General features: G+C 39.5%; 2 protein-coding genes across 2 annotated transcripts; one reads left to right on the plus strand and one right to left on the minus strand.

The window, feature by feature from the left end:
- Window positions 1-4,840: 4,840 nt before the first annotated feature.
- Window positions 4,841-8,933, plus strand: LOC149839886 (protein PLASTID TRANSCRIPTIONALLY ACTIVE 16, chloroplastic-like). Its single transcript, XM_090002871.1, has 5 exons — window positions 4,841-5,382; window positions 6,351-6,815; window positions 6,950-7,018; window positions 7,196-7,254; window positions 8,190-8,933. The coding sequence occupies exons 1-5, from the start codon at window positions 4,930-4,932 to the stop codon at window positions 8,695-8,697; spliced, it is 1,554 nt and encodes a 517-aa protein (XP_089858997.1). The 5' UTR covers window positions 4,841-4,929; the 3' UTR covers window positions 8,698-8,933.
- A 1,304-nt stretch (window positions 8,934-10,237) lies between these two features.
- Window positions 10,238-21,303, minus strand: LOC149839887 (potassium transporter 26-like). The gene is made up of 10 exons (XM_090004267.1): window positions 21,118-21,303; window positions 18,221-18,306; window positions 16,145-16,295; window positions 14,442-14,664; window positions 13,693-13,938; window positions 13,053-13,103; window positions 12,701-12,961; window positions 12,194-12,246; window positions 11,459-11,828; window positions 10,238-11,258 (listed from the first exon to the last, which is right to left on the minus strand). The coding sequence occupies exons 3-10, from the start codon at window positions 16,274-16,276 to the stop codon at window positions 10,438-10,440; spliced, it is 2,157 nt and encodes a 718-aa protein (XP_089860393.1). The 5' UTR covers window positions 16,277-16,295; window positions 18,221-18,306; window positions 21,118-21,303; the 3' UTR covers window positions 10,238-10,437.
- Between the last annotated feature and the right edge of the window lie 4,027 nt (window positions 21,304-25,330).

Here is a 25,330-nt window from a genome sequence, read left to right on the forward strand (position 1 = left end):
TATCAAAAGAACTCGTTTTAATTGGCTGGAAGGAAGATAGTGTGAGGTTTTAACAAACCATGTGCAAGTAATAAACAGATACAATTTTGCATTGGTTTAGATAATATTCCACTAACACTGCCTTCAGCTTAAGTTATGAGTTATGACTTGAAAAATATGATCACTCTTTTACCTTGTATTTTTGTTTCTTTTGTTAGTGACAACATCCTTGGGGTGATGAATTTCTCAATAAATTGTGTTAGATGAGCATGACTTTCATTAGGTGATGGTGGTTTAGTAGAAAATGAAACCACCTGTTGATCTGTTTCTTGCATGTTATGTCGAGAGCAATAAGTTAAATGTATCGAATGCGTTGCATCCATAATTTTGAACTGGACGTTCACCTTTTGTTAATTTAGCAATTTATATGAAAACCCATATATAACAGGTGCTTGAAGTACATTTAAGCTTTTAACAATTCATGACTAGGTTTTACTTCTTTTTCTCTCTTCTTTTGGCCCTGGTGGATGGGTGTTTATGGGGCTTGCCTGTTTGCCGGGGATGCAACTGGGTCGGATTCAGGTTGGAGGTTTTACAATTTTTGGTTATTCCAGATCCAATTCCGATGCAAATTCCCTTGTATTTAGCTGTTTCATATCCCAACCGTTTGCATCCTTACTGTTTGCTGTACTAGTTCACACTTTGTGGACCAATTTTGCATTGTCATTCATAGAGTTCATAGCATTTAAGTGTACATTTAGATTCAGGTCTCATGTGGAAGCGCTGTAAGGTGAACTGCTTTCCCATCTTTTGTTTGTTGTTTCTTGTTTGAAAGAGCCCAATAGCGGCCGATGAAGTTTCAAGGTTATCAAACGCACCCGTAGTGTTTCTTATGTAAATGAAAAGCCTGCCTTGGAGGTCACTGGCACGTGAAACATGACAGTTTGTTTCAAAAACTTGTTACCCCAATAGCACTTGGGGTAAAAATAAAATGCACACAAAAATATTCCAACTGCTATGAATCCTTGGGAGTAGCATTGGAATGTCAAGAGTGCATTCTTCGAACGATTTATGCATCCAAAGAAACTTTCCTCGCAGAAGAGAGGGGGTGGTGTGGGCGCGTCAAAATCTTTTAAAATCGTTGGTGGCAGGCATCAATCATAAATTTTAAAGAATGCTATTTTTGGTGGATTTTTACCAAGGCTATCTTAATTTTGAGTAGGGCTGGGAAACAAGCTGATCGGCTTGCGGCTTTGCTCATGTTCGGTTCCTAAAAAGATCGTTGAAACTTGTAAAATTGGTTCAACAAGCCAAACATGGACAATAGATGTTTGGCTCAGCTCAGCTCAGCTCATGTAAAATCATTAACTAGTAATAAATATATTCTAGACATGTTGTACATCATATGATATGGTGGAGAACAATGATTGAAGTATTTGGTTTGCAATTAAATAGTCTTATTGCTTTCAGCTCTGACATCCAACTATTTTTTTGCAATCCTATTACGTTCAGCCCTACCATACTATTTTTTATGTAAATAACCCAGTTCGAGCTCCCTTCGTTTAGCTCAAGCTCATTATAAGTTTGAACTCAGTTCAGCTATAGCCATGGACCACAAAAATGAGCCAAGCTTGAAAACCTAGTAGCTCTATGTTTGAGCTAGACTTTAAGGCGAAGCTGCTTGGGGTTCGCCTCGCCAGTTATACGAACTGATCACGAAAGAGTTTGTGATGAGCTGAACTGAGCGGAGTCACGAGCTACTTGGCTCCTTTACCAGCTCTACCTGCATTGGACCGGATAGAATATTCACATCAGGTAGTGAGTGAAAAACTTGATAGCCATTGCTTGGGCTGTCAGCGTGGATGTGGAGGCTCGAGAGGAGCATGCCTAGTCTGTCTGTTTTTATCAGCCTGAGATGCGGGATTGGATAAGGTCCAGTACCTCGATCCAGTCAAGTATTGCAGACCTATGGCAGTACAGTGCAATCATGATCCAGGCTTAGGAGTGGCCGTGATGTTGATAGGCAAGCTTGGCCTGTGGGATTGGAACTTGAAACCCCTCGGCTATGTTAGAGGGACGAGCCATTTTGGTTGCATGTCCCTGGTGATGTGACTGGACATGCTGACGTACAGATTATTTTAATATTTTAAAAATAAAATTTAGTAATATTTCAACAAAAATGCTTTTTAAATATTGTTTTTTTTATGACAAGGAACCCTCACCGATAACCACCGGGTCACTTAAGGGTCTGCCTCCCTGAGGTAAAAATTCAGGTTGAGGGTACGAATAGGGGTGGCAATCGGGTCGGGTTGGCGTGTCAGCATACCTCAACCCGAACCCGACCTGTTTATTAAACGGGTCGGCTATGGCAAACATGAACCCGACCCGTTTAATAAACGGGTAACCCGACACGACCCGCCAACCCATTTAATAAATGGGTTGGGTCGGGTAAACGGGTTTTCAGGTTCGCGGGTCGGGTTGGCGGGTTGATGGATTGGGTTGGCAGGTAGGCGGGTTGGCGGGTCGGGCAGACGGGTTGGCGGGTTGACCCACCCGCCTAACCTGTTTATTAAACGGGTTGGCGGGTTGGCATGCCCCCAACCCGAACCCGACCTGTTTAATAAACGGGTTACGCGGGTCGACCAGTTTATTAAACGGGTTGGCTTAAGCCCAACCCGAACCCGCCCTAAGAGGCGGGTTGGCGGGTCGTGTCAGAAATTGCTACCCCTAGGTACGAACGCCCAGCCTTACGTGCCTCGACCGTGGTAAAGCAATGGTCAAAAATAGGTTTTTATTCGTTACAAAATTAAAAAGTTTCATATTCTCATGTCTTACTTTTTAAAAAACTTTTAGACCAAATCAGGTCAGAGGCACATAATATCGTCTAAGGCGCTTTAGATGCTACAATCCAAACACCACCATTTTTTTCTTGTTTTTCAGCAGTTCATTGACGCCGTTCATCTACAAGATGAATAGCCCTGAAATTTTTTGTGGGATCCATCTGGGAGGTGAACTACCCAACCATTGTGTTTTGGTTGCCGTTCATCACATGAAAGAATGGCATCCAAGGCACTTATGACAACAGAGGTGCCTCTGATCTCTGACCTGATCCTGTCTCAAATTTTTTTTCGAACTTAACTGTGTCGAGTGTGGGAGTGTGGTCATGCTCGCATTTTTTAGACATAAACCCCTCTCTCATGATAATGTGCATTAACTATCCGGTTATCTTGTTTGACCCCAGGCTCGGCAGTGGTCTTATTGATGTTGGTCCTTTCTTTAGGAGAGCGGTTCGACGGAGTGGTATATACCAGCTCACAACGTGTAACATTTTTTAGAATGGGAAAAATGGGGAGAATGCCTCATTTTGCCATTTCACAGTAAAAAAAAATGAGAATGTTCTCTCTCTCTAGGTTGTTGCCAGAATACCGGCCGGCAGGGAACCGGTCTGGCCGGTCAGAGAGAGAGAGCGAGAAGGTTCTCTTGTTTTTTTTTTCCGTTCTAAAAAATGGGGAGAATGCCTCGGGTCCAAGGAAGAGGGAAAATGGGGAGGTTGCTACCAGAATACCGGTTTCAGGGAGCTGAATCAACCAAGAGAGAAAGAGCGAACGTTCTGTCGTTCGTTTTCTCTCTCTCTGGGTTGTTGCCAGAATACCGGCCGGCAGGGAACCAGTCTGGCCAGTTGAGCTGAATCAACAGAGAGAGAGAAGGTTCTCTCATTTTTTTTCATTCTCAAAAATGGGAAGAATGCCTCGGGTCCAAAGAAGAGGAAAAATGGGGAGGTTGTTGCGGGAATACCGGAGGGAGCTGAATCAATCTCGAGAGAGAGAAGGTTCTCTCAATTTTTTTTTTATTGTGAAAGGGCAAAATGGAGAGGCATTCTTCTCATTTTTCCCATTCTAAAAAAATGTTACACGTGGCTAGCTGGTATATGCCATAGCATATAGCCATGTAATATACCCGCTCCCGGGAACCTCTTCTCTTCTTTAGTGCCTTTAATTGGGGGTATTGGGAAGGGGAGATCAGGTGCAATGTGATTGCACACTTTTAGTGTGCAGCTGCACCTTGAAACCCCACTGCTGACAGGCTGAAACTAGGGGTGGCAATCGGGTCGGGTTGGCGTGTCAGCATATCTCAACCCAAACCCGACCCGTTTATTAAACGGGTCGGCTGTGGCAAACACTAACCCGACCCATTTAATAAACGGGTAACCCAACATGACCCGCCAACCCGTTTAATAAATGGGTTGGGTCGGGAAAACGGTTTGGCGGGTAGCGGGCGGGTTAGCGGGTCGGGTTGGTGGGCGGGTTGACAGGTTGGCGGGTTGACCCGCCCGCCTAACCCGTTTATTAAACGGGTCATCCGGGTTGGCGGGTTGGCATACCCCCAACCCGAACCCGACCCGTTTAATAAATGGGTTAGGTGGGTCGACCCGTTTATTAAACGGGTTGGCTTAAGCCCAACCCGAACCCGCCTAAGAGGCGGGTTGGTGGGTCATGTCAAGGTTTTGCCACCCCTAGCTGAAACCCATAGAATGTAGGCTGGATCAGGTTTTTTCGCAATGTGATTGCACCTGATCCAAATTCCAGAGATGGTGGGTGATCAGGTGCTGCAGCACACAGAAAGTGTGCAATCACATTGCACCTGATCCTCTCCCCTGGGAAGGTGGCCCACCACCTTGCTAAGGTAGGCCACATGGTACATCCTCAACTAACAGATTTGTGGCGAATCTGATATTCCACGCTGGCTTGATTGTTTGGTCTGTGCTTCTCGTTTGGGGATAGAGCATAAATGATGTGGCACCATCTCATAGGTCTGCTTGCTTTCCTACTCATCTGATCCTCCATGCATGCTACTACTCGTCATGGTTGTGTAATCTAAAGCCCAATTCCAAAAGACAAGCAAGTTAGGGAAAGGAAGGAAGGAAGAGGAAGCCAGAGCTGTTAATTCCATATGGCTCACTCTCTCAACTCCAATTCCTTTCTTCTCACTCCCTCTCGTCGTTCTTCACTCCCACTGAAGAACCACAGAAGAAGTTCCTTCATTTTTGCTTCTGCATCAAAGAGGGGTATCTCCTTCCCCACCTTTAGAATTGGCAAACAAGCAGATGTTGCTGAGTCTGGGGATGGGAGCAAGCCAGAAGCATCAGGGAAGAGCAGTAAGAATCTGTTCAACTTCAGAAACGTACCCGACGTTCAGTCGCTGATCCCCATTAACCAGCCTTTGGCCTTGACTTTCGTGGATCAGCGACGGAAAGATGGTGGAACGGTCTTCGTCGCCGGTGCAACCGGTCAGGCTGGTGTTAGGATCACACAAACGCTTCTTCGGCAAGGTTTTAAGGTCAGGGCTGGCGTTTCGGACCTGGGCTTCGCGCAAGAGCTTGCCCGTATTGCCGCTAACTATAAGGTTAGTTTCATCTCCTTTGATGTTATGGAGAACCTTAGTCCTGTCAATTATGTCAGTCTTCACAGAAAAGAACAGTTTTTTTTTTTGAGGGAGAAACGAACAGTTAATCCTGGCCAAAATCAGCCTTGTTTTTTTAGCATTGTGCACTGTAAAAAGTTAACAACTGCTGATTTGCACTGTAATGTGTTCATGGGTGCAATTAATTGGCACAATCGTTAGTCTCCCAACTGCTGATTTGTTCACATGGATGAGTTGACCCAAGTTGGCTACTTGCATTATTGTAATGATTTCCATTTTGGAGTCTAAGCAGAGTATTAACTAGTCTGCATTATCCTGTTCATCTGTCTCTAGTGGGACTGTGTCTAGATACAGTCCAAGCCTAGTCCCAACATAAGAGATCAGGGCAAATTTCTGCTTTTTTTTCTCTTTTTGAGGAAATGGTAAAACTTTATAAAATGAAGTTTGGGAATGGTGACAATTATTCACTCCCTCAAAAGATTGAAATGAAGATACACAGCAGGATTTCATTATAGCAGATTACAAATAACTGAACCTCTAGATTCCAATCCAGCTAAATATCAGACATTCCCTACCTGTTAAGTGCCCAAAATCTAATATGACCCTGCACAACCTGTGATGGATCACCATCAGAACAGAGAAACCGTTTGAAACCAACTTAATTTGAAGTTGATGGGTCTGGATCCAACTAGGCATGGCCTGGGTCTGGTCTAACTGAGTGCATGACACATCAATCTTTTCCCATTATCACTAGTATTTCAAATTTGCTTCGGATCGGATCAGGGAATTAAGCAACACAATCAGTCTGGATCTGAGGGTATCATCCTAATTTATTCAATGTGCATAGTGGATCCAATATGCAGGTCTGGATCCGCTTGATGTACCAAAAGTACCATTGGTGAACCTCTGTTACTGGACCAGTTCTTCTGATCCAAAGCTTTCTGATCCAGATTATCTCCAATGAGGAACTGAGGCGGCTTAATGCTGTGGAATCTGCATTCGACGACCCCGAATCGATAGCAAAGTCCATTGGCAATGCCGGGAAGGCTGTTGTCACTGTGGGCTGCGGCGAGAATGGCCCGAGCGGGGAGGTGACCGTGTTGGATGCACTGAGGGTGGTCCAGGCAGCTGAGCTTGCTGGGGTCCAGCATGTTGTGGTGATCTACCAGGTGGGTGCAGGTCCAGTCTCCACCTACAATGTCCTGGACGGTCTCACATCCTTCATTTCCAACCTCTTCTCTCGCAACCAACCATTGACTCTGCCAGAATTCCTTGCAAAAGTGGCCGAAACCAATGTCGGTTACACGTTGATAAAGGCCAAACTAGGCGATGACTACTCGCTGGAGAGCGGCTACAACCACAACCACAACCTCGTCGTCTCACCGGAGGGGAGTGAAGGCGCTAACGACTACAAAGTAATATAGTGGGTGCAATTTATTCAGGTTTAGTTCATCTTGGTTTGCTGGGAAAACTTGGTTTCTAAGCGGGCCTAAAATTTGAATTTTAAAAAATTTGACCGTTATGGCCCCTGTGTTTTTTATTGGTACAGGTGTCAAAATCCCAGGTGGCAACCCTGGTGGCAGATGTTTTCTCCAATATGGCTGTTGCAGAGAACAAGGTGAGTGAGGAGGTTGAATGTCTGTTGTGGACCTCTAATTGGGTATGGATCTGATCAAGATCCTCCAGTGTACAGCTCGTGGCATGGAGAGTTTGTGTTATGGACCATACTCGTGTTGGTAGTCCACAATCTTCGTAGATCCATTGGCTCATTTAACACTTTCATCTTTAATGTCAGGTTGTTGAACTCAGTACAAGTCCATCGGCTCCAGCAAAATCAGTAGATGAATTATTCAGGTAATTTATACAGGCTTCTGGAGTGCCAAGGAAAACTGGAAATGAATCAGTTTGGTTTAAATCCAACAGAAACCTGACCTGATTTTTACTATAGTTAGGACCATGGATAGCATCCCATTCATGTTGATTGGACATGAAACCTGATTTACATGCAGTGAACCTACGTGTGGGATGCTAATTCAGTTCAAACCAGCATTATCAAAATCCAATCGGCCCCTTTTCGATTTGATTCAGTGGCTGATTCAGTATATATATATATATATATTCTTTCTGATTTTTTGAATTAAAAAAAATCATTTGTTTAAATAGACTGATTCAAAACGATTCACTTCAATTCTGTTCAGACTGATTCAGGATTTTTTTGGAAAACCAGCTTGATTCAGAAACTGATTCTGTCAACAGTGGTTCAAACTTGATCCAAGCTATTTGCAATGTACAATTGGGACAATTGATGTGCACCTCTCTAAAGAAAGGACTCTTTTTCCAATTGAGTATAAACTATAAACTGTGCATGATTGGCACCCATATTAGTTCAGTAGGGACTGTCATGGTTCAGATTCTCATCCAATGCTAATTTCAGTCTAGCCCCACACAATTTACAGAATGGATACGAGTTTCCCTTTCACGATTCACAGAAAGCCTACCATGTTGGGAAGTTTTTGTAATTTTTCAAGAGTCTACAAAGATTAGTTACCATAGTGAATGAGTGGTAGAAGTGAAACAACAAAGCATGAAGCGAAAGTGAATGTTTAACAAATGTCTTCATGCATGGTGTGAAGTGTTTAAGAAGGATAAGGGAAGCCAATAAAAACAAAAGTGAGTAGGAAATGACAGAAAAAGTTGATCAAACTTGTGTTTTTACTCAGTATTGAAAGTTGGTACACAGTATGCTAAACTATCAGAATGACCTCTAAATGAAACCAGTGACAATGCAGTGCAATTCCAGAAGATGGAAGAAGGAAGGCCTATGCTGAATCTGTAGCAAGAGTTAAAGCAGAGGAAGAAGCACTTGAAGCAACAAGGAAAGCTGAAGCAGCAGCAGCGGCAGCAAAGAAGCTGGAAGAGGAAGTAAAGAAGCTGTCTGAACAACAGGCCAGAGCAGCCACTTTAGCAGAAGAAGCCAAAGAGAAAGCCCAAGCGGTTGGGCCTAACATTGAGAAGCTGTTGAGCAGAGCCAAATCTGCAGGACAGGACTTCTCCTGGGAGAAACTGTCATCTCAATTTGCAAACTCCATCAACCTGAAACCAGATGAGAATCCGAAGGTTCAGTTGGCAACAATTCGCGGGCAAGCGAAAGCCCAGAGTTTGCCTCCAAAGAAGGCAGTTGTAAAGCAACCAACTCAACCTCAACCAAAACCCAAAAAGAATGAACAGAAACCTGAGATTAAGAGTGTGTTTGGTGGGATGTTCAAGCAAGAGACTATCTATATGGATGATGATTAAAGGCAAACTTTCTGGTTAAAAACATGGTAGTAAAGAAAGAGTTGTGGGAGAGATCAATTTCAACTGCACTCTTTCTTGGGCACCAATCCAATACTTTTTTGCTAAATTTTGAGCAAAACACTGATCCTTTTTTGATATCTTGTACTATGTTGTACCTAGATTATAGAACTTTGATTTTGTTTCCTTGCTACAACTCTTTATTTAATAGAATAACCAATAAGAATGACTAGATCTCAGACATTGGCCCTTCCATATTGATAATACCTTCATAGTCTTTAAAGAGAGAGTGCATTGGGTAGTAGCTGATAAGATCAGTCATCTTTCACTTTGATTCATAGTCATGCTTTTCCTCCTATTTTCAACAGCTAAACATGCACAGAGGGAGGCATAGTATGCACACTCTATGAAAGATGAGGAGGCTTTTACAAAACTAAAAGTTAATCATTTTCCAGGAGAAATATAGCTTAAATTCTTTAGACAGACTTTATTCCTCCCTAAGGCAGCCAAGCTTCTTTCATATAGATCTGTGATGCAGTATGGCCAGCTTAGGTGAGCACCATGCAACCAAGCAGTGGCTCCAATCCAACATGGGTACCTTTGATTGCCGTAGAATATTTGCTTCACATGAGCCGCAATAGCCAACACCAAAAGAAAAATGGATTTATTAGCAAAGCACTACGTCATACATTTCTCATTCTCTGTAAGATAGTGGTTGGTTACAACAGATGATCCGAATTGGCCCAACGATGGTGCTATAGGTAGCAGAAAACATGACATTAATTGCCTTATAACATGTTAGGACTTTGAACATCCAGCAGCCAATTGGCTTCAAATCTCAAAATGAAACCGATGGTAGTCCAATTGCCATGCAACTCCTGAAGATGGAAGAAGACATGGATATGCCAAACCCATTGTAAAAGCTAAAATCGGTAAAGTAGCACTAGAAGCATCGTGGAATATTAAGCAGCAAATGGACTGCAAGAGTAAGCAAAATTGCTATCTAAATCAATGTTACAAAATTTCACTGTTGGGATTTTCTTGGTGAGGGAAAATTTGTTTTTCTGGGGAAAATGTCAGGAAAATATTTCATATGTAAACCTTTAAATAAAAACTTGATATTTTAAATATAGGAAATATTTTGAAAATATCATCTTTTCTCTGCATTATATTCACTTCTGAAATATCATGATAAAAACACCAAGTTTTCATAAAATCCCTGATATTTGTGACTAAACTGAATAAGCGGCCATAGGAGCCATATTTTAGTAGAATGATAAAAAAGAGAAAGCCCAAACAATTGTGATCTTACGAAGAAAATCTCTCAAGAAGAGACAAATCTGTAGGGTAGGATTTCTCATGGGAAAAACTGTGTTTTGAGTTTGGAAAACTCACACGTGAAGCCAAAGGTATAGTTTGTGGAAGTACTTGGTCAAACAAAAGCCTGAAGCTTATCTCCAAATAAGATGGTCCTTAAGCAATCAACTCAGCCAAAACCCGGAAAGAATGAACAGAAAGGAGGCAGAGACTGTGAACAGTGATATGCTCAAGCAAGAATTAACTACATTTATGATATTAAAAGGCTATCTATAGTCCATGTACGTAAAATACTTTTGAGCTGCATTCTTGCTTCAGCACCATGTCCTCTTGTTACTGATCAATGTGAATGTTCTATATCTAATTGATGCTCTTGTGAGAGCAAACATGATAGATTAGGGAATAGACCAGCCTTACTCGAAAACCTTAAGTTTCATAGAGAATTCCAACTTGCATAAACTTCTCTGCCGGGATTTCTAGCATTGAAACTGTTGATCTGAAGTTCTTCTGTAGAAACCTATAGAGATAATTGATGACGAGGTGATCAAGAAATGCATTCTGCTTGCTTGACCTCAAAATTGTTCTTCCCGTTACGAAAACAACTTTATCAACTTTAGTGGATTCAAGCTTAGTGAGTTCTTCATTGCTATCAATCTGCTCCTTAATTTTCTCAATGACTGAAGCTATGAATTCAACATCTTCCATGCTAGGAACATCTGTGTATCCATACTGCACCAAGCATCTGTAAATTCCACGAGGTCCCAGCCTTCCGATGATATAGCGTTCGTCTGGAAGAACAGTTCTGATGGGAAGAGTTCTAATGGTGATTACCACTGTGATTTCGCGAAGGGCGCCCACGCTTTTCACATAGTGCCCCACAATTGGTGGGATGCCATTGACAAGATCTGTAAAGAAGAAACATACCCCAGGAACATAACAAGCTTTCACTTCAGAGATTAGCTGACTGAGATCAGCAGGAGTCATCTTTCTCTTTGATTCATATTCATGCTTTTTGCTTCTTCCATATGTCCAAGAGAGCATGATTATGAGGAGGAACACTGAAATTGCAAATGGAACCCAACCACCTTGTGGAACTTTATTGAGTAAAGATGTCATGTATGTTACTTCAAAGGAGAAGAACACCACAAAGAAGATTGCAACAAGGAAGACATTTGTATCCCATATGGTAAGCATGACCACAGTTATTAGACATGTTGTTATGAGCATGACCCATATAACAGCTACACCTGCAAAGAAGGAAACAAGAGATTGTATAACTATTACAGCAAATTCAAGCACCACTTGGCATCATCTTTCACCAATTACAAGAAATGGCACTCGATACTCATGATATTTGTAAATATGACATTCTTACTAATAAAGGCATAAGTTCTAGCATTCATCATCAATTACAATGGAATGAAAGGAAGAAGAAGGGCCAGTTTACCAAATGCATTTCCAATCTCTGGACCGCCTTTGAAACCAGCAACAATGAGAATGCATGCCACCATGAGGAAATAGTTTATTTCTGGGGAGTAGACCTGACCCTCATGTTTCTTTGAGGTGTGTAACATTGTTACTCTAGGAAAGCAACCTAGTGCCATTGACTGCCTTGTGATAGAGAAACTTGCAGAAATTAGTGCCTGACTTGCAACAATGGCAGCCAGAGTAGCGATGACAAACACTGGCCAAAACACAGGATCAGGAACTGAGCTGTAAAATGTAGTACTTAAATGTTCTGGATGTTTTACTAAATATGCAGCCTGCCCCGCATATGTCAGTATCAATGCAGGATAGATAAAGGCCGAGAATGCAATCTGCAATTATACAAACAAATGAATTATCATCAATTTCTTCTAAGAAAGCACTGTTATGAAGTCATGAAAGGCATGTCTGTACCACAAAGAAAAAGCAGGCACATGATCAATTGCTGAAATGATGGCTTCTGATATGAACTCGGTGAAATGAGGAAGGCATTTATTTGTGTTGACATGTTCAAGGATTTGATAGTTAAGTATTTAAGGTTGAAGATGAACTAGATAGAGTATTTGCCTCTATTAGTACCAACAACAGCCATTTCCTTTTTATTTCATTTGAATCAACGATCAAGTTGTTTCAAATTTGAGAAAGATGAAATCTAAACAGACTTAAATATTAAAAAAAACAGAGACGTGACTGAAACCTGAATGGATTTCTTGGTGAAGTGCCCCAAATCAGCAAACATGGCTTCTGCACCTGCAACAATATATGATACGTTTGTTTTGCTTTAGTTGGAGTAGATTTGATTCTGCTTGATAGAGAGAGTTATAAAAGTTTAAAGAAAATCAACTTCTCATCATAAAAAAAAATATGGAGTCAGAGTCCATATATTGATCTATTTTAACTTCCAAAAATGTAGTTTGGAACAATCATCTCATATCAACTGATAAAGATGCCTAATATGAAATGAAGATTTAAGTCAAAGAGCTAAAGAACATATTTTGATATCATCAATCCAACTATTTCTTTGAACAGTAAGTTACAGACACTGGTGAGCAATCATGTTTAAGAGAGTCACTTCTTCAATGATTCAAGTATTAGTTCAGCATGTAAAAAGCTGACAGCTCCCATCACTTCCAAGACAAGGGTTTCTCATTTGTATGTTGATATACAATTAAAATAAAGCAGGCAAATGATAATTTCATCAAACCTGTCAAGCATAAGAAAACTGCTCCAAGAACTTCCCACCCACGCTTGTGGTTTCTGTCAAAGAAAATGAAGATATAGTGTGGTGAGAGTGCTTTAAAAATCCCCGGATAGAATTTGATGATGTTGTAGACACCAATAGATGCCGTGCATGCAAACCACAGAATCATGACTGGGGAGAAAGTAAAGCCAACTCTGCTGGTGCCATAGCTTTGGAAAAGGAAGAGTGCCAGAAGAATTGCAATTGATATCAGAACCACATGAACTGCGAGTGTAAAGGGTAATGTCACTTAAAGATAAAAATAAAGCTTAGAATGAATAGCATTAACAATGTGTGAAAGAGTTTACAATCTCACTTTGGTCAATCTTTGAGGACCTTGATTGGATACCCTGCACGGCAGACAACACTGCACAGGAAAACAGATAATCCATGTTGGTCTTGATCCGATTTGCATTAAATAGTAGAGAAAAGATTAAGACTAGGGTATGGAGCAGGAGTTGGTTGGACCATTCTGGTCTTGAGTGCTGAGTTTACCAAAGAACCATGGGTTATAGTGACCCTTAAAGGCTTGATACACCTCTCAAAGAGTGGCTGAAACCAAAGATCAGGTAGACTGAAATGAAGCCTCTGAACTTGCAAGAATCAAGCAAGATAATCAACTATATCAATGCCAATTGCCTATGCCAAGGAAGAGAGCATGCAATAGTTCCGAAACTCTGACTTAAGGCTAGCTGCATTCTAGACTCTGGGCATCTCTGCTGGTCTATTTCCTAGCTCAGCTGTCCATATTTTTGATGCAGAATGGGATGCTAGACTTGAGATTGTCACCTGACAAGTCTAATGTTTCCAATGTGTTCACATACATATGTGAGTGGAATCATTGCCATGCTTAATATAACCAATTTCAGTCATAGTCTTGTCTTCTCATGATATCTTGGGCCTAAGTTGGTCGTTTAGAAACTCTATTACAGAAGATGGCTAGTTTTTTTCTTCACCTGAGATAGCAGGAGTCAGAGCTCCATCACCAATAACCATGCAAGTTCCCAACAGGACAACAAATATCAGCAATGCCTGAGCCTTTGGGCTCTTCTCAAGGAACTTCTTCGTTTTAGACTCCAATGTGCTTCTGTTACTGAAGAATCGCAAGTTGGCATCAGATTCTAGCCTTGCATTCTGCTTTGTGATTCTTGTTTGTAAATTTACATGTTGGCATATCAACGAGTACAATGCAAAGGTACCACCTGCACATAATACGAAAAGGAAAAAGAATGGTGAATTCATATTAATGAATTCAGTTCAACTATTAAAGATTAATGAGTTGGACTTGTCTTGGGTTCTCCAATCTGTTCCAGAGTTGGTGAAAGGTTTACTATTCCTCGTGGACTATTGGAGGTAGACATATATATATATAATTTAAATGCATTATAGATCCCAGCGCTTTGTCTGAATCATAGGCAGAACCTCAGCTTAAATTAGTTCATGAAGTGAAATTGTTGCCAAGTTTATGCACTCCAATTCATTAATTAGTAGCATATAGTTTGAAGTTCATGAACTTTGCAGTGGATTTGTGATATTTCATGAACTTGGTCACATTACACATTATACCAACTGTGGCCTTGGATTTACTGCCTGTTCAACAGGCAACAGGCACTCTCCTGAGCTTTGTGAATGCAAACCAAATCCTTACATTTCATAAAGAAACAAAGATGCTTAAAGAAAATGATGAGTGAACAATCAGGTTTACCTTCACCATGGTCATCAGCTTGTAGTACAATGAATACGTATTTGACCAAAGCAATAAGAGTTAAGCTCCAAAAGATGAGACTCAGAATTCCCAATATATCCTTCTCTCCAGGATTTGAGAGAGTGACAGAGCCAAAAACATAGAGGGGTGATGTTCCAAGATCTCCATAGACAATTCCAAGAGATTGATAGGCAAGAAGCAGCGTTTGCATTACAGGGTAGTCCTGCAAAAATCATCATAAATCCATCAGCAACTACTCTCAACAGTTGCAGTGCTTTTTGTTTTTAGAGGAATGCATTCGTTAGGGGCCACTAGAATATGATAACTACTGTGCGAACTGGGCATTTACAACACCTTTTTTTTTGCAAATCAGATGACACAGACGTGTTCGTCGTGGTGAATTTGTTAGGAATAGACTGTGGGATCGTGTATTTTCGATGAAAATACAATTTTTGGATGATTGAATATTTATTAAGATTCCGAGCCATTGATTTTAAAAAAATCTTTCTTATGCATCATAATCGGATGATTCAAGAGATGGTCCCTATAAAACAAAACATCTAGATCACATCCGTGTGGTTAGATTTAATAGAAAATAGCAAAAAACCCATGAAATTAATGGTTCACACAGTAGTACCCCATATTCTAGTGACCCAATTCTTTAGAACCCCATTTGTGTTAGTACACTGTTTGATCCTTTAAAAAAATCATGGTTGCAGGTGTTTTTTGCTTAATCTGAATTTGTAGATGTGTTTATCATAGTTTATTTAGTAGAAAACATGCATTAAATCAGGTATATTTCAAGTTGGGAATGTATTAGCTACCCGCATGAGTTCCAAACCCCCTAGTTGAAACTCATGGGAGGAGGTAGTTTTGACCAAATTGGACCCTATAGATGTCTTCAGCATAGTCGAACTAGTAGAAATCAACCCTTGGATTGTTTGGAAGTAGAAATATGATTTTTTGAGGGTTTAAAATTCAATACACTGCAGGCTGCTGATTTTTTAACCCATGAAAAGTCCAACATACATGTCCAAAAAATATGATCCAAGAGCCGGTTTCTACTATACCAAACATGTGGATCACATTTGAAGAGTCAGATATGCAAAAGAATAAAAATAACAACAACAACAACAACAACAACAACAACAACAACAACAACAATACCTTCATCCCAAAACAATTGGGGTCGGCGATATGAACCAAAAAAGAAAAGAATAAAAATAAAGATGAAAAATTTATAATTTTTCACTTGGGGGTTTGGAACCTACTAGAGTAGTAAAAGTTATCCTTTTTCACGCTAGGATGTTTTCTCTAAAGAGAAAGAATCAACAGCTCATATTATATTAAAACCTGATGATAAAATATTCAAGTTTTTTTTATAATATGCTATCATTCTGAATTGTAAACACATGGACTCGTAACTTTAGAGAAATGTTGTTAAAATCGGTCCATTAGGTGAATCGGTTTCTTAAGAAAACCTTAAAATTGAATCGTTTGTGAATCGACAACTTTTTACCATCAGATGGCACAAATTGTTAAACAATAAAAAATATTAATCAAAATTTTTTAACCTCTTAAAAAATATTTAAAAATATGGGTTGAATAATACATGAATCAGCTAAGGGCTGATTCGATCTGAATCACCCAATTCAGTCCTATTAGGACCGATTTTAACAATATTGCTTTAGAGAACACCCCACCTGTGGCTCTCGAGGCTTTTCCTTGTAATAGCGAGTGAAGCTAAGCATCCTCCCAACACTAGTCGCACTCTCTCTATCAACCTCCATCTCGTTGGACTCAATGTCTTCAACATGTTCATTTTGGACATCCATCCTTTACTGTCAACTACTACTGCAAAAGATTAACAAACTCATTGCAAATGGAAGCATTCTTGGAAATGTCTAGAACAATCATGAAATTTTTTTCTAAAAAGTTTCATGGAAACTACTCTAAGAGTTTCAATCAACAGTGAGCTATATGTTATTTCCTATACTAAATATTATAAAAGCAGAAGTGAGGGTAAGTGAGTGAAAAAAATCAGGTGCTTCATTAACTTTTTTCAAATGACATCATTGCCATGTATGTTGTCAACATAATTAAAAATTTGTTTGAGCATTTTCTGTCTTTAAAAAAAAAATGGAAACTGTTACATGGAAATATGGTAATATTTCCAAGTTTCTGTTTAAAACTCTCCTTACCAACGATTCTCCTACCTAAAACTTCTCTCCCACTTTATATCTTTCCATAAATCTCTCTCTCTCTCTCTCTCTCTCTCTTAATAGCCATAAGGCCCATAACATGACCCCATGCATAACTGAGGTTTCCTCATGTTATGAGCCTTATGGCTATTGAGAGAGAGAGAGAGAGATGAATCGTCACCTTGACCTTATAAAACTGCATAAGATTTTGGCTTTGTTGTTATGCTTGTGGTGGAAGAAAATCTAGCTGAACATTATGAGAAGGAAAGGAAAAAATTCCATGACTTTTCTTCTGTGCCCCTCCTCCCCCCCTCCGCACCTTTCAGTTGAATAGAAAAGCTCTCTTTTGATCACGTGTAATGATGAAGTCTCTCTACTCTCGAACTCAGGATTTTGAGTATGCTCTTCATATTTGGTTGCTCGTTTTACCGTCCTCGAGGTAAGAGGTTCCCTTGAGCTTTCTCACGTGTCGGATTCAGTAACAATTTTTTGACATGGTTCCGTTGTTCCAAAATCCAAACATTGTGTGTGTGTGTGTGCGTGTGCATGCAGACATGTATGTGCATGTGTGTGTTGTTTTATTTGATAAGATGCAAAAAGTCTTCATAATTGAATCAAGTTTTCAATCCTAAAAATCTTGTGATAGTACATATTGTACATGTTCCTTGTCCCTGGGGCAGTCCAAGCTAATGGAATCAAGAAGTTTCTTGACTTATAAATTTTGCTGATTATATCTTGCAGCATAGGTACAATACTCGTTCAAGATGACGGTTAGGCAACACACTAAATGCAACATGCTGCATAGGAACAGACTGCACATATTGTCAGTGTTTACAGTAATGTGATGCCCAAAGGAAGCACTCTATTTGCCAAACTTGACACTAGTAATGAAAAGGCCATATAATCCCATACCAAATATCAATATGATAATGTCAGCAAGGTAAACATCTATAAAGAGAAAAATGTAAGTCACACACAGACATCAAAAGATAATATAAAGGTGATTTTTATGCAAATATAAAAATAAAACTGAAGTACCGAAAGCATGGATAGGATGCATAAGAATTTCACAAATAGATGCATTTACCAATCCATAGAACAACTATAGATATAGTTCCACTACCAGAAAATTGGTCAAGAATGTAGTAGTGACAATCTTTTCAACATATAAAACCTCAGTCCTATTTAATCCAACTCAATAATAGCTAGATATCACCTGTGGAATAAAAGACAACAACAATGTAATTTGTGAATTAGGGAACCAGGCAAACATGATCAACAGTGAAATAACTTAAGTGTGCACATCCTACCCATTTCTTATATTCGATTCCAATCAAAGTTTGTATTTTAATAAAGTTTTTTTCTCAGCAGTTTTATAGTCTAATAATTTCAATCAAGTTCTTAGGTATTCCCTATCTAGGGACCTACTCCAAATGAGATGAGCCATTCAATTGCCATAATATGTGCATGGATAACTGAGAATAGGCAAGCACAATTGAGTACAAGAAACCCCAAGTAACCAAAGAAAAATCTCATTAAAAAAAGTAGACATCAATCAGCCAAACAAGACAGCTTTACCTCTATTACCATGCACTGGTGGTGTCTCTTGTATGGGAGTAGCTTGGGCCTGCTCATATAAAAATTGCTAACAGGTCCTTGCTAAACTGTAAATTGAATTCCAATGAACCGCTGTAAGTTGAATGAATTAAAGTGAAGTGGGCAATAAGGCATGGATCCCATCCAGCTTAGAAATCAGGTAGCAGCTCTCAAACTTCCACTATAGTAAGAAGCATAATATTCCTAAAACAGAGTATGTGAAGTTGCAAAAAATACAAAGTTGCTGATATGACTTCCCTCTTCCAACTAGACAACGATTATAGGTGACCTACATAATATTCTCAAAATAAAGCTACCAGAAATCACTACAGCAATACAATCACCACAAATCTACGAAATTTCCACATTATGAGCCAAAAGCACACAAGGCCATCAACAAAAAATGCACAACCACTGCAACATAAAACAATTGGGCAAAAGAAAAAAGAAGCAAGACATATATGAACATTAAATCTCAATTCATCATCACAATATTCAGAAACAAGGACATGATAGATATACATTAACAATGGGATTTATCCCCTATATACAAGAAATATATTCATTATTAAATAAGGCAAAATTGAATTATGGTGGTATGCAAATATGAAAGTGATAGTTGTGCATTAAGTGCATGGAAGACATCTTTACTACATAGAATTGTGAGGCTATTGTGATGCTTGAACCCAAAGTCCTCTTTTGTTTTTTTTTCAACAATCCTTGGAAGGTAGGATTCTTCAAGTATGAAGTTGTAATCACAAACTGCATTGGGCTCGAGGAGGACTGAGAACTAGACGATTTGATGAAGTGTGAAAACACTGTGTATATGTACCGAGATAAGAACACACTAATCTAAGAGACACGTTATTGCTCAAACACATGGTTGCTGTTGTATGCCCTCATCATGGGCTTCGCCATTTGGGTATGTCTCTGTCACTAGTAATTCATCAAGATCCAGTTAGGTGGTCCTAGACTCCTAGTTTCTACTGCTATGCAATAGCCAAATTTCTAGCAAATTGCATGCTTATAACAGTTTCCTCACTTGAAATATATCATGGTTATCCACCCTCAACATGGCATGCGATATTCCTGGGAAATATAAAATATCATTAATAGCCATGTTAAGTTTCTACTAATTAACCAAACATTCAGCACACCTCCTTGAATGATAAGTGTCTCGATAATTTTATACATGGACCTCAATGCTTATAGTTTGAATGCTATACTAGGTGTATTCAACATTTTTGCCATTTAATTATCTATGCAACACAATCCATTGACTAACTCCAGATTGCTCCTCAAAAAATGTCTAACATGGCAAACTGGTGCGAAGTAAAAGATATAACTCAAGTGGGCATCCATTGTTTGGTAAGGTGGGCCATTGGGTGAAATAATTGGTAATTAAGTATGTGCTGCGTACACCTACATGATATTGCAAAAACATGTCTCGTGGTACATACCTGGTGTACTGGTTTTCCTTTGTTCACTTGCAATGTAGCCTATTCTCTATATAAACTTATTGAAACTCAAGGTTGCTTCATCAAAATCACTTGGTTCACCATTGTCATCATCAGAAACATTTCAGAATGAAGACGACCACACAAGCAACTTCAATCAGACCCATGATTAGATTTTGACAAAAAAAATAAACACTACCACGCTGGGACTCCTTACCAAATTGATAAAAGCCATTATGCAGAATTATCCAAACATTCTCATTCTACCTTTACTAGGGGTGTCAACGGATCGGGTTTGGTTCAGACTTGGGAGCCAGGTGGAACCAGACTCTGTATCGGGTTCGGACCCACCATAAGAAGCCATAACCAGACCCGAAAAGAACTTCATGAACCAGACCCAGGCCATACCCAGTAAAATACTATTTTTTATCATTTTTATATTGAGAAATTGAGGGTCCTAATTGGAACTTGGGTAGGGCCCGTGTCTGGTATAAAATTTCACAAACTATACCCAGATCCGTGTATTAATCGGACCTTCAGATCCGAACCCGGGTCTTAATCGAGTCTTCTTATTTATCACCATACCTGGACCCTTATAGGGTTTGGTACAAGTCAGGTCCGGGTAAACTCGACCCATTGACACCCCTAACCTTTACATAGGGGTGTCAGCGGGTCGGGTTTAGTTCGGACCTAGGTGGAACCAAACCCAGACCTGATTTTAGATGATGGTACCAGGTTCGGATTCAGGTCCAATCAGACCCACCATAAGAGAAACCATACCCGGATCCTATAAGGATGACATGAACCAACAACACCCGATAAATATTTTTTAATCTTTTTTACATTGAAAAATTGCTGATCTTAGTTGAAACTTGGGTTGGGTTTCAAATCCAGAGGTTAATCGTACTCTGGCCCGGGTTTGGTATGAAATTTCACAAACCATAAGCAGCTCCATATATTCAGGTCCGACCGGAATTTTGATTGGACCTTCTTATTTATCACCAAACCCTGACCCTATAGGATTTGGTAATACTGTTCAAACCTTACCTTTGCAATCCATGCCTCACTAATGACCACAGTGAACACTAAAACATAACTTAGGGTATAAAAATAATCATAAACAAAATGTACAAAGCAAACAATACAATAAAAAGGGTCATACCAGAAAAACCAAATCAAACACAACCAAATAATAACTCAAAACCCCGAGATAGTGAGCTGCGTGGGAATCTTACCACCGATTCCACCGGAACCAACCACACGTTCAATACATAGAAAGCAAACCGTGAAAACAGAAAAATAACACGAGACGTACCAAAGAAATGGGTATTTATCTTCAAACAAGAAAAAGAAAAGTAAAAACCATCCATATGAGAGAGAGAGAGAGAGAGAGAGAGAGAGAGAGAGAGAGAGAGAGAGAACCGCAGTGGCAACGATCTTGTTTGGCTGGCATCGATTTTCTCTTGGTACAATCGATCCGATGCAACCAGAAGCTAAGGCGTGGATTTGGTTGTGTATGGGCGCATGAGGTGCATGGATGGCATGTGGAGAGGGAAAGAAGAAGAGGAAAGGGAAGCCTTTACCAGAGAGGATGCACGGGGGTTGGCGGGTGTGTAGTTGAGAGTTCTTTTGCCTTTTTTTCCTCTCAGTGGGTCCCTCTTACCAACCAGAGGTGGCCTCAGTGGTATGCCTTTTTCTCCCTGCTTTTTTTGACTTTGACAAAGAAAAATATGAATCTTTTTTCTCTCTTTTTATAGGCAAGTTGGGGTTAGGCAGACCGGCACTGCAAGGAGTCCAGATCAGGTGCAATCACATGATAGCCCTCCATCAAGCCTTGACACGCCTGTTCTCAAGATGGAGGGGTGATGAGGTGCTTAATACACAAATATTTATGCAATCAATTGACAGTTAACAATATCCAAGTGTTAACTAACATAAATTAAACAACAACAAGTCATTGTAGAAAACATAGTTACATTAACATGTTCTAAGAGTGCTGACTCTTGAGATTGAAGGGGCATTTCTCTTGAGGCACACCCATCCAATGGATACATATGTGGCCTTAGACTGGTTCTCAAGAGACATCTGAGACATGAAAGCATTGAAAATAAGGAACAATCAAAAGACTTAGAGGCCGGGATATAAAGCTAATATCCTTTGCAATTTACAGGGTAACAGGGCACACCTTTCAATCTTACTGTCACCCGCTTTCGAACGTGCAAGTATTTGCTAACAGTAGTATCGGAGTTACTTGATTATCCTCGGTTGGTGCTCGTGAATGAGATTGGACCTGCTCAATATCAAAATCATATATTTTTGAAGAAATAAAAAACAAAGCAGTTTTTTCAATCACCGGAAACCACCGCTTGAACGGTGGTGGTCAGTTACCAAAAGAGGGAAATCCCTCATTAGTATCGTCAGAGGGGAAGAGGAGTAGTCATCTAAAATCGGCGCGTTAAGGGTGTCAAAACCCTTAAAGCAGAAAGTTTCTGATATTGTGGATTAGAGGGTTTTATTTTTGATATTCTGTTTCGAGAGGTTTCAGACTATTATGATATTACAGAAAAATATCCTTGTAACGCTCCACAAGGTATTTTGGAAAATACAATAAAAACTAGATATATTACCCATATCAAATGTTAAACTGCCTTTATCTGACTTTTGTTCAAAAGAGTTTATTTACAAAGTCCATGGGTTGATTCTTTTTTTAGAAGGGTAGACTTTTTTCATAACATGAGTCGACTCTTGATACAAAGGGTCGACTAAAAAGAACATAGCCAAAGTGTTTAGAAGGGGTCGACTCTTCAGAGGTGAGAGTCGACCCTTGCTAGTTCAGTAAAAAATGGCCATCCTGAGAGTTGACTCTTCAAAAGCAAGAGTCGACACTTGGCCTGCCTAACCACTTTGTGAAGAAAGGAGGGGTCAACCCTAGCCTGTAGGAGTTGACTTCTATGCATCACAACCTGGTTTTCTTCTTCAAGACCGCAAGTTCTTACCGAATTTCGTGAGGTAATTTCATGTGATAAAGGTATGCATTACGAACATATATATATATATATATATACATTTTAATCTCACGTAATCCTAAATAGTATGCATAAGAATACCTACATCTAAAGCATGTATATTCCAACGATGGTGAATGGTTGGTGGGAGTGGTGCCTGGTCCAAACATCTAGTGAAAATGGTGGCTACCAGTTAGTGGTGGCATTGCAATCACTAGTGACGGCAAGAGAAGGGGGGAGATGTGGCGATATGGGAAGCAGAGTGAGTCGGGTGGTGGTGAAAGGAGGTAATGATAATGGTAGGGGTGTACGCAGCAAGGTGAGAGCAATGTGGTGGTGTTCACGATGGTGGCTGTGAACGGCAACGGTTGGGAGGCATGGGGTGCTATTTGGAAAAAATGGGGAGAAACAACAAGGGTGGCAAGATGGTGGTAGGGTCGTGCTGGTGGTGAGGTGGCCACCATGAAAGAGAGAATGAGAGTGACAGTGTGGAGAGGGAGAGAGACTCGTATGTAGAGAGAGTGAGAGAAGCGAATGAGAGGAGAAATGATATTTATAGGTGGGTGAATGAGGTAACAAGGTGACAAATGTTGAGAGACTTTCAACACTTGGTGTGTTGATGTCAACACAATAACTTTACAAGCGGAGAAAAATAAATACATGTTTTGTTGTTTGAAATTTGGGTCTGAGTTGGATCCAAATGGTGATCTAATCCAGGCCCAAACTAGATTTCAGCTTGGTTGCTTTTTGTTTGAGGTATAGTTTCACTATGTTGTAATTTAGTTAGAGGATCTAGGTCCATAAATACCCTCTAATAATTAAGATTTTTTCACATAACTCTCTCTGCATAAAAAATTTACCCATTTGCCATTAAGTCATAAGTTAATAACATGCATGTCCCTGAGTCCATCAACATAGGTTTGAAAGACTATGATCCACATGTCATAATTATTCTTGTAACTTTCTCAAAATAACCATTTTGCCCTTCTAAACTTGCTGAGCATGTTTGAACTCATTTTAACTTCATTTTTAACGAAATAAAAATCATTCTTCTCAAAATTTTGATACAAATGTAACCATGTGCTTGAAATCATAAAATAGAGCTAAATTTTTTTATTATCTAGATATTAAGATTTTTTTTACCGAAACATGTTGGATATTGCATCCTACCTTTCTAAAGAGAAATTTTATCATAAAAAACCAATCACAAGAATATTTGAATAAATCGGGTATTTTTCCTTAATATCGGATTCAGGTTCCCCACATGTATTATTCATTCCCATGATGTTGCCATCGCACTTTGGTAAAATGAATGGTTTTTATCCTTAATATTTGATTCCTCTGATCCATGATTTTCACTGGTCTTTCTTTCATAGTTAGATCTTCTTGAATATCCATATTAAATGACATGTGATGGGTCATAAATGCATTTCCTCAATATTGAGACATAAAAAATGTTATGTATATGTACATACTAAGAATGTAGTGTTGCACGATAGGTTGTCTCGCCAATCCGTTATAGGATTTCAAATGATCTAACATATCTGGGATTTAATTTTTCATTCATTTTGAATAAAAAAACACTCTTAGTCGGAGATACCTTAACAAAAACTATATCTCCAACTGCAAAAGCAAGTTCTTTGTGTCATTGATCTGTATAACTTTTCTGTCAACTTTGAACAATATACAGTCTTTCTCGAATCATTTATACTTGTTAAGTGTAATGTTGCAAAACCATTGGCTACTCAACTGCTCGCTCGCCAACCTCATCAAATTATACTTGGGATCGACAGGGCCGTCCGTATAGAGCTTTATACGGGGTCATCCCAATACTGACATGCTAATTCTTGTTATATGCAAATTCTATAAACACAACATGTATGTCCCAATAACTCTTATAGTCTAACATATATGCTCGTAATATATCCTCTAATGTCTGTATGATCTTTTCTGACTAGCCATTGGTTTGAGGATGAAATGCAATACTAAATTTCAACCTAAAGCTTTATACAATTAATTGATCTCAAAATTGTAATGTGAAATGTAGATTACGATCCGATACGATCGAGACCGATACTCCATGTAGACATACTATCTCTTTGATGTATAAGTGAGTCAAACTCTCAAGTGCTTGACTAAACTATATAGGCAGAAAGTGGGCAGACTCAAAGTCTATCAACTATATATAACCCAAATTGCATCATGTTTCTTATGAGATTTTGTTAGTCTAACCACAAAATCTATGATAATTTTTTTTTTATTTTCAGAATGAAATCTTTATCCTCTGCATTACTCTACCAGGTCTCTGATGCTCGATCATGATTTGTTGAGAGGTTAAGCATTTCAAAACATACTCTGCAATTTGTTCCTTTATGTCGTTCCACCAATACTTTTGTTGTAGATCTTTGAACATCTTTGTACTCTCTCGATGAATGGTGTACTTGATCTTATACGTTTCATCTAATATTTTTTTCTTTAATTTTGGGTTATTTGGTACCCAAAGTTTTTTTTCTTTATCCAAATACTAGTATATCCCTTAAGATGAAATAAGGTACCTTCTGGTTGAGCTCACACTTTTGGCTACCGAGGATACTTTTTTTGTCTTGTTATGATTGTTGTGAGGTTCATAG

This window comes from Nuphar pumila, chromosome 4 (genome assembly GCF_984573655.1).
Source record: "Nuphar pumila chromosome 4, dmNupPumi1.hap1.1, whole genome shotgun sequence".
Taxonomy (NCBI): domain Eukaryota; kingdom Viridiplantae; phylum Streptophyta; class Magnoliopsida; order Nymphaeales; family Nymphaeaceae; genus Nuphar; species Nuphar pumila.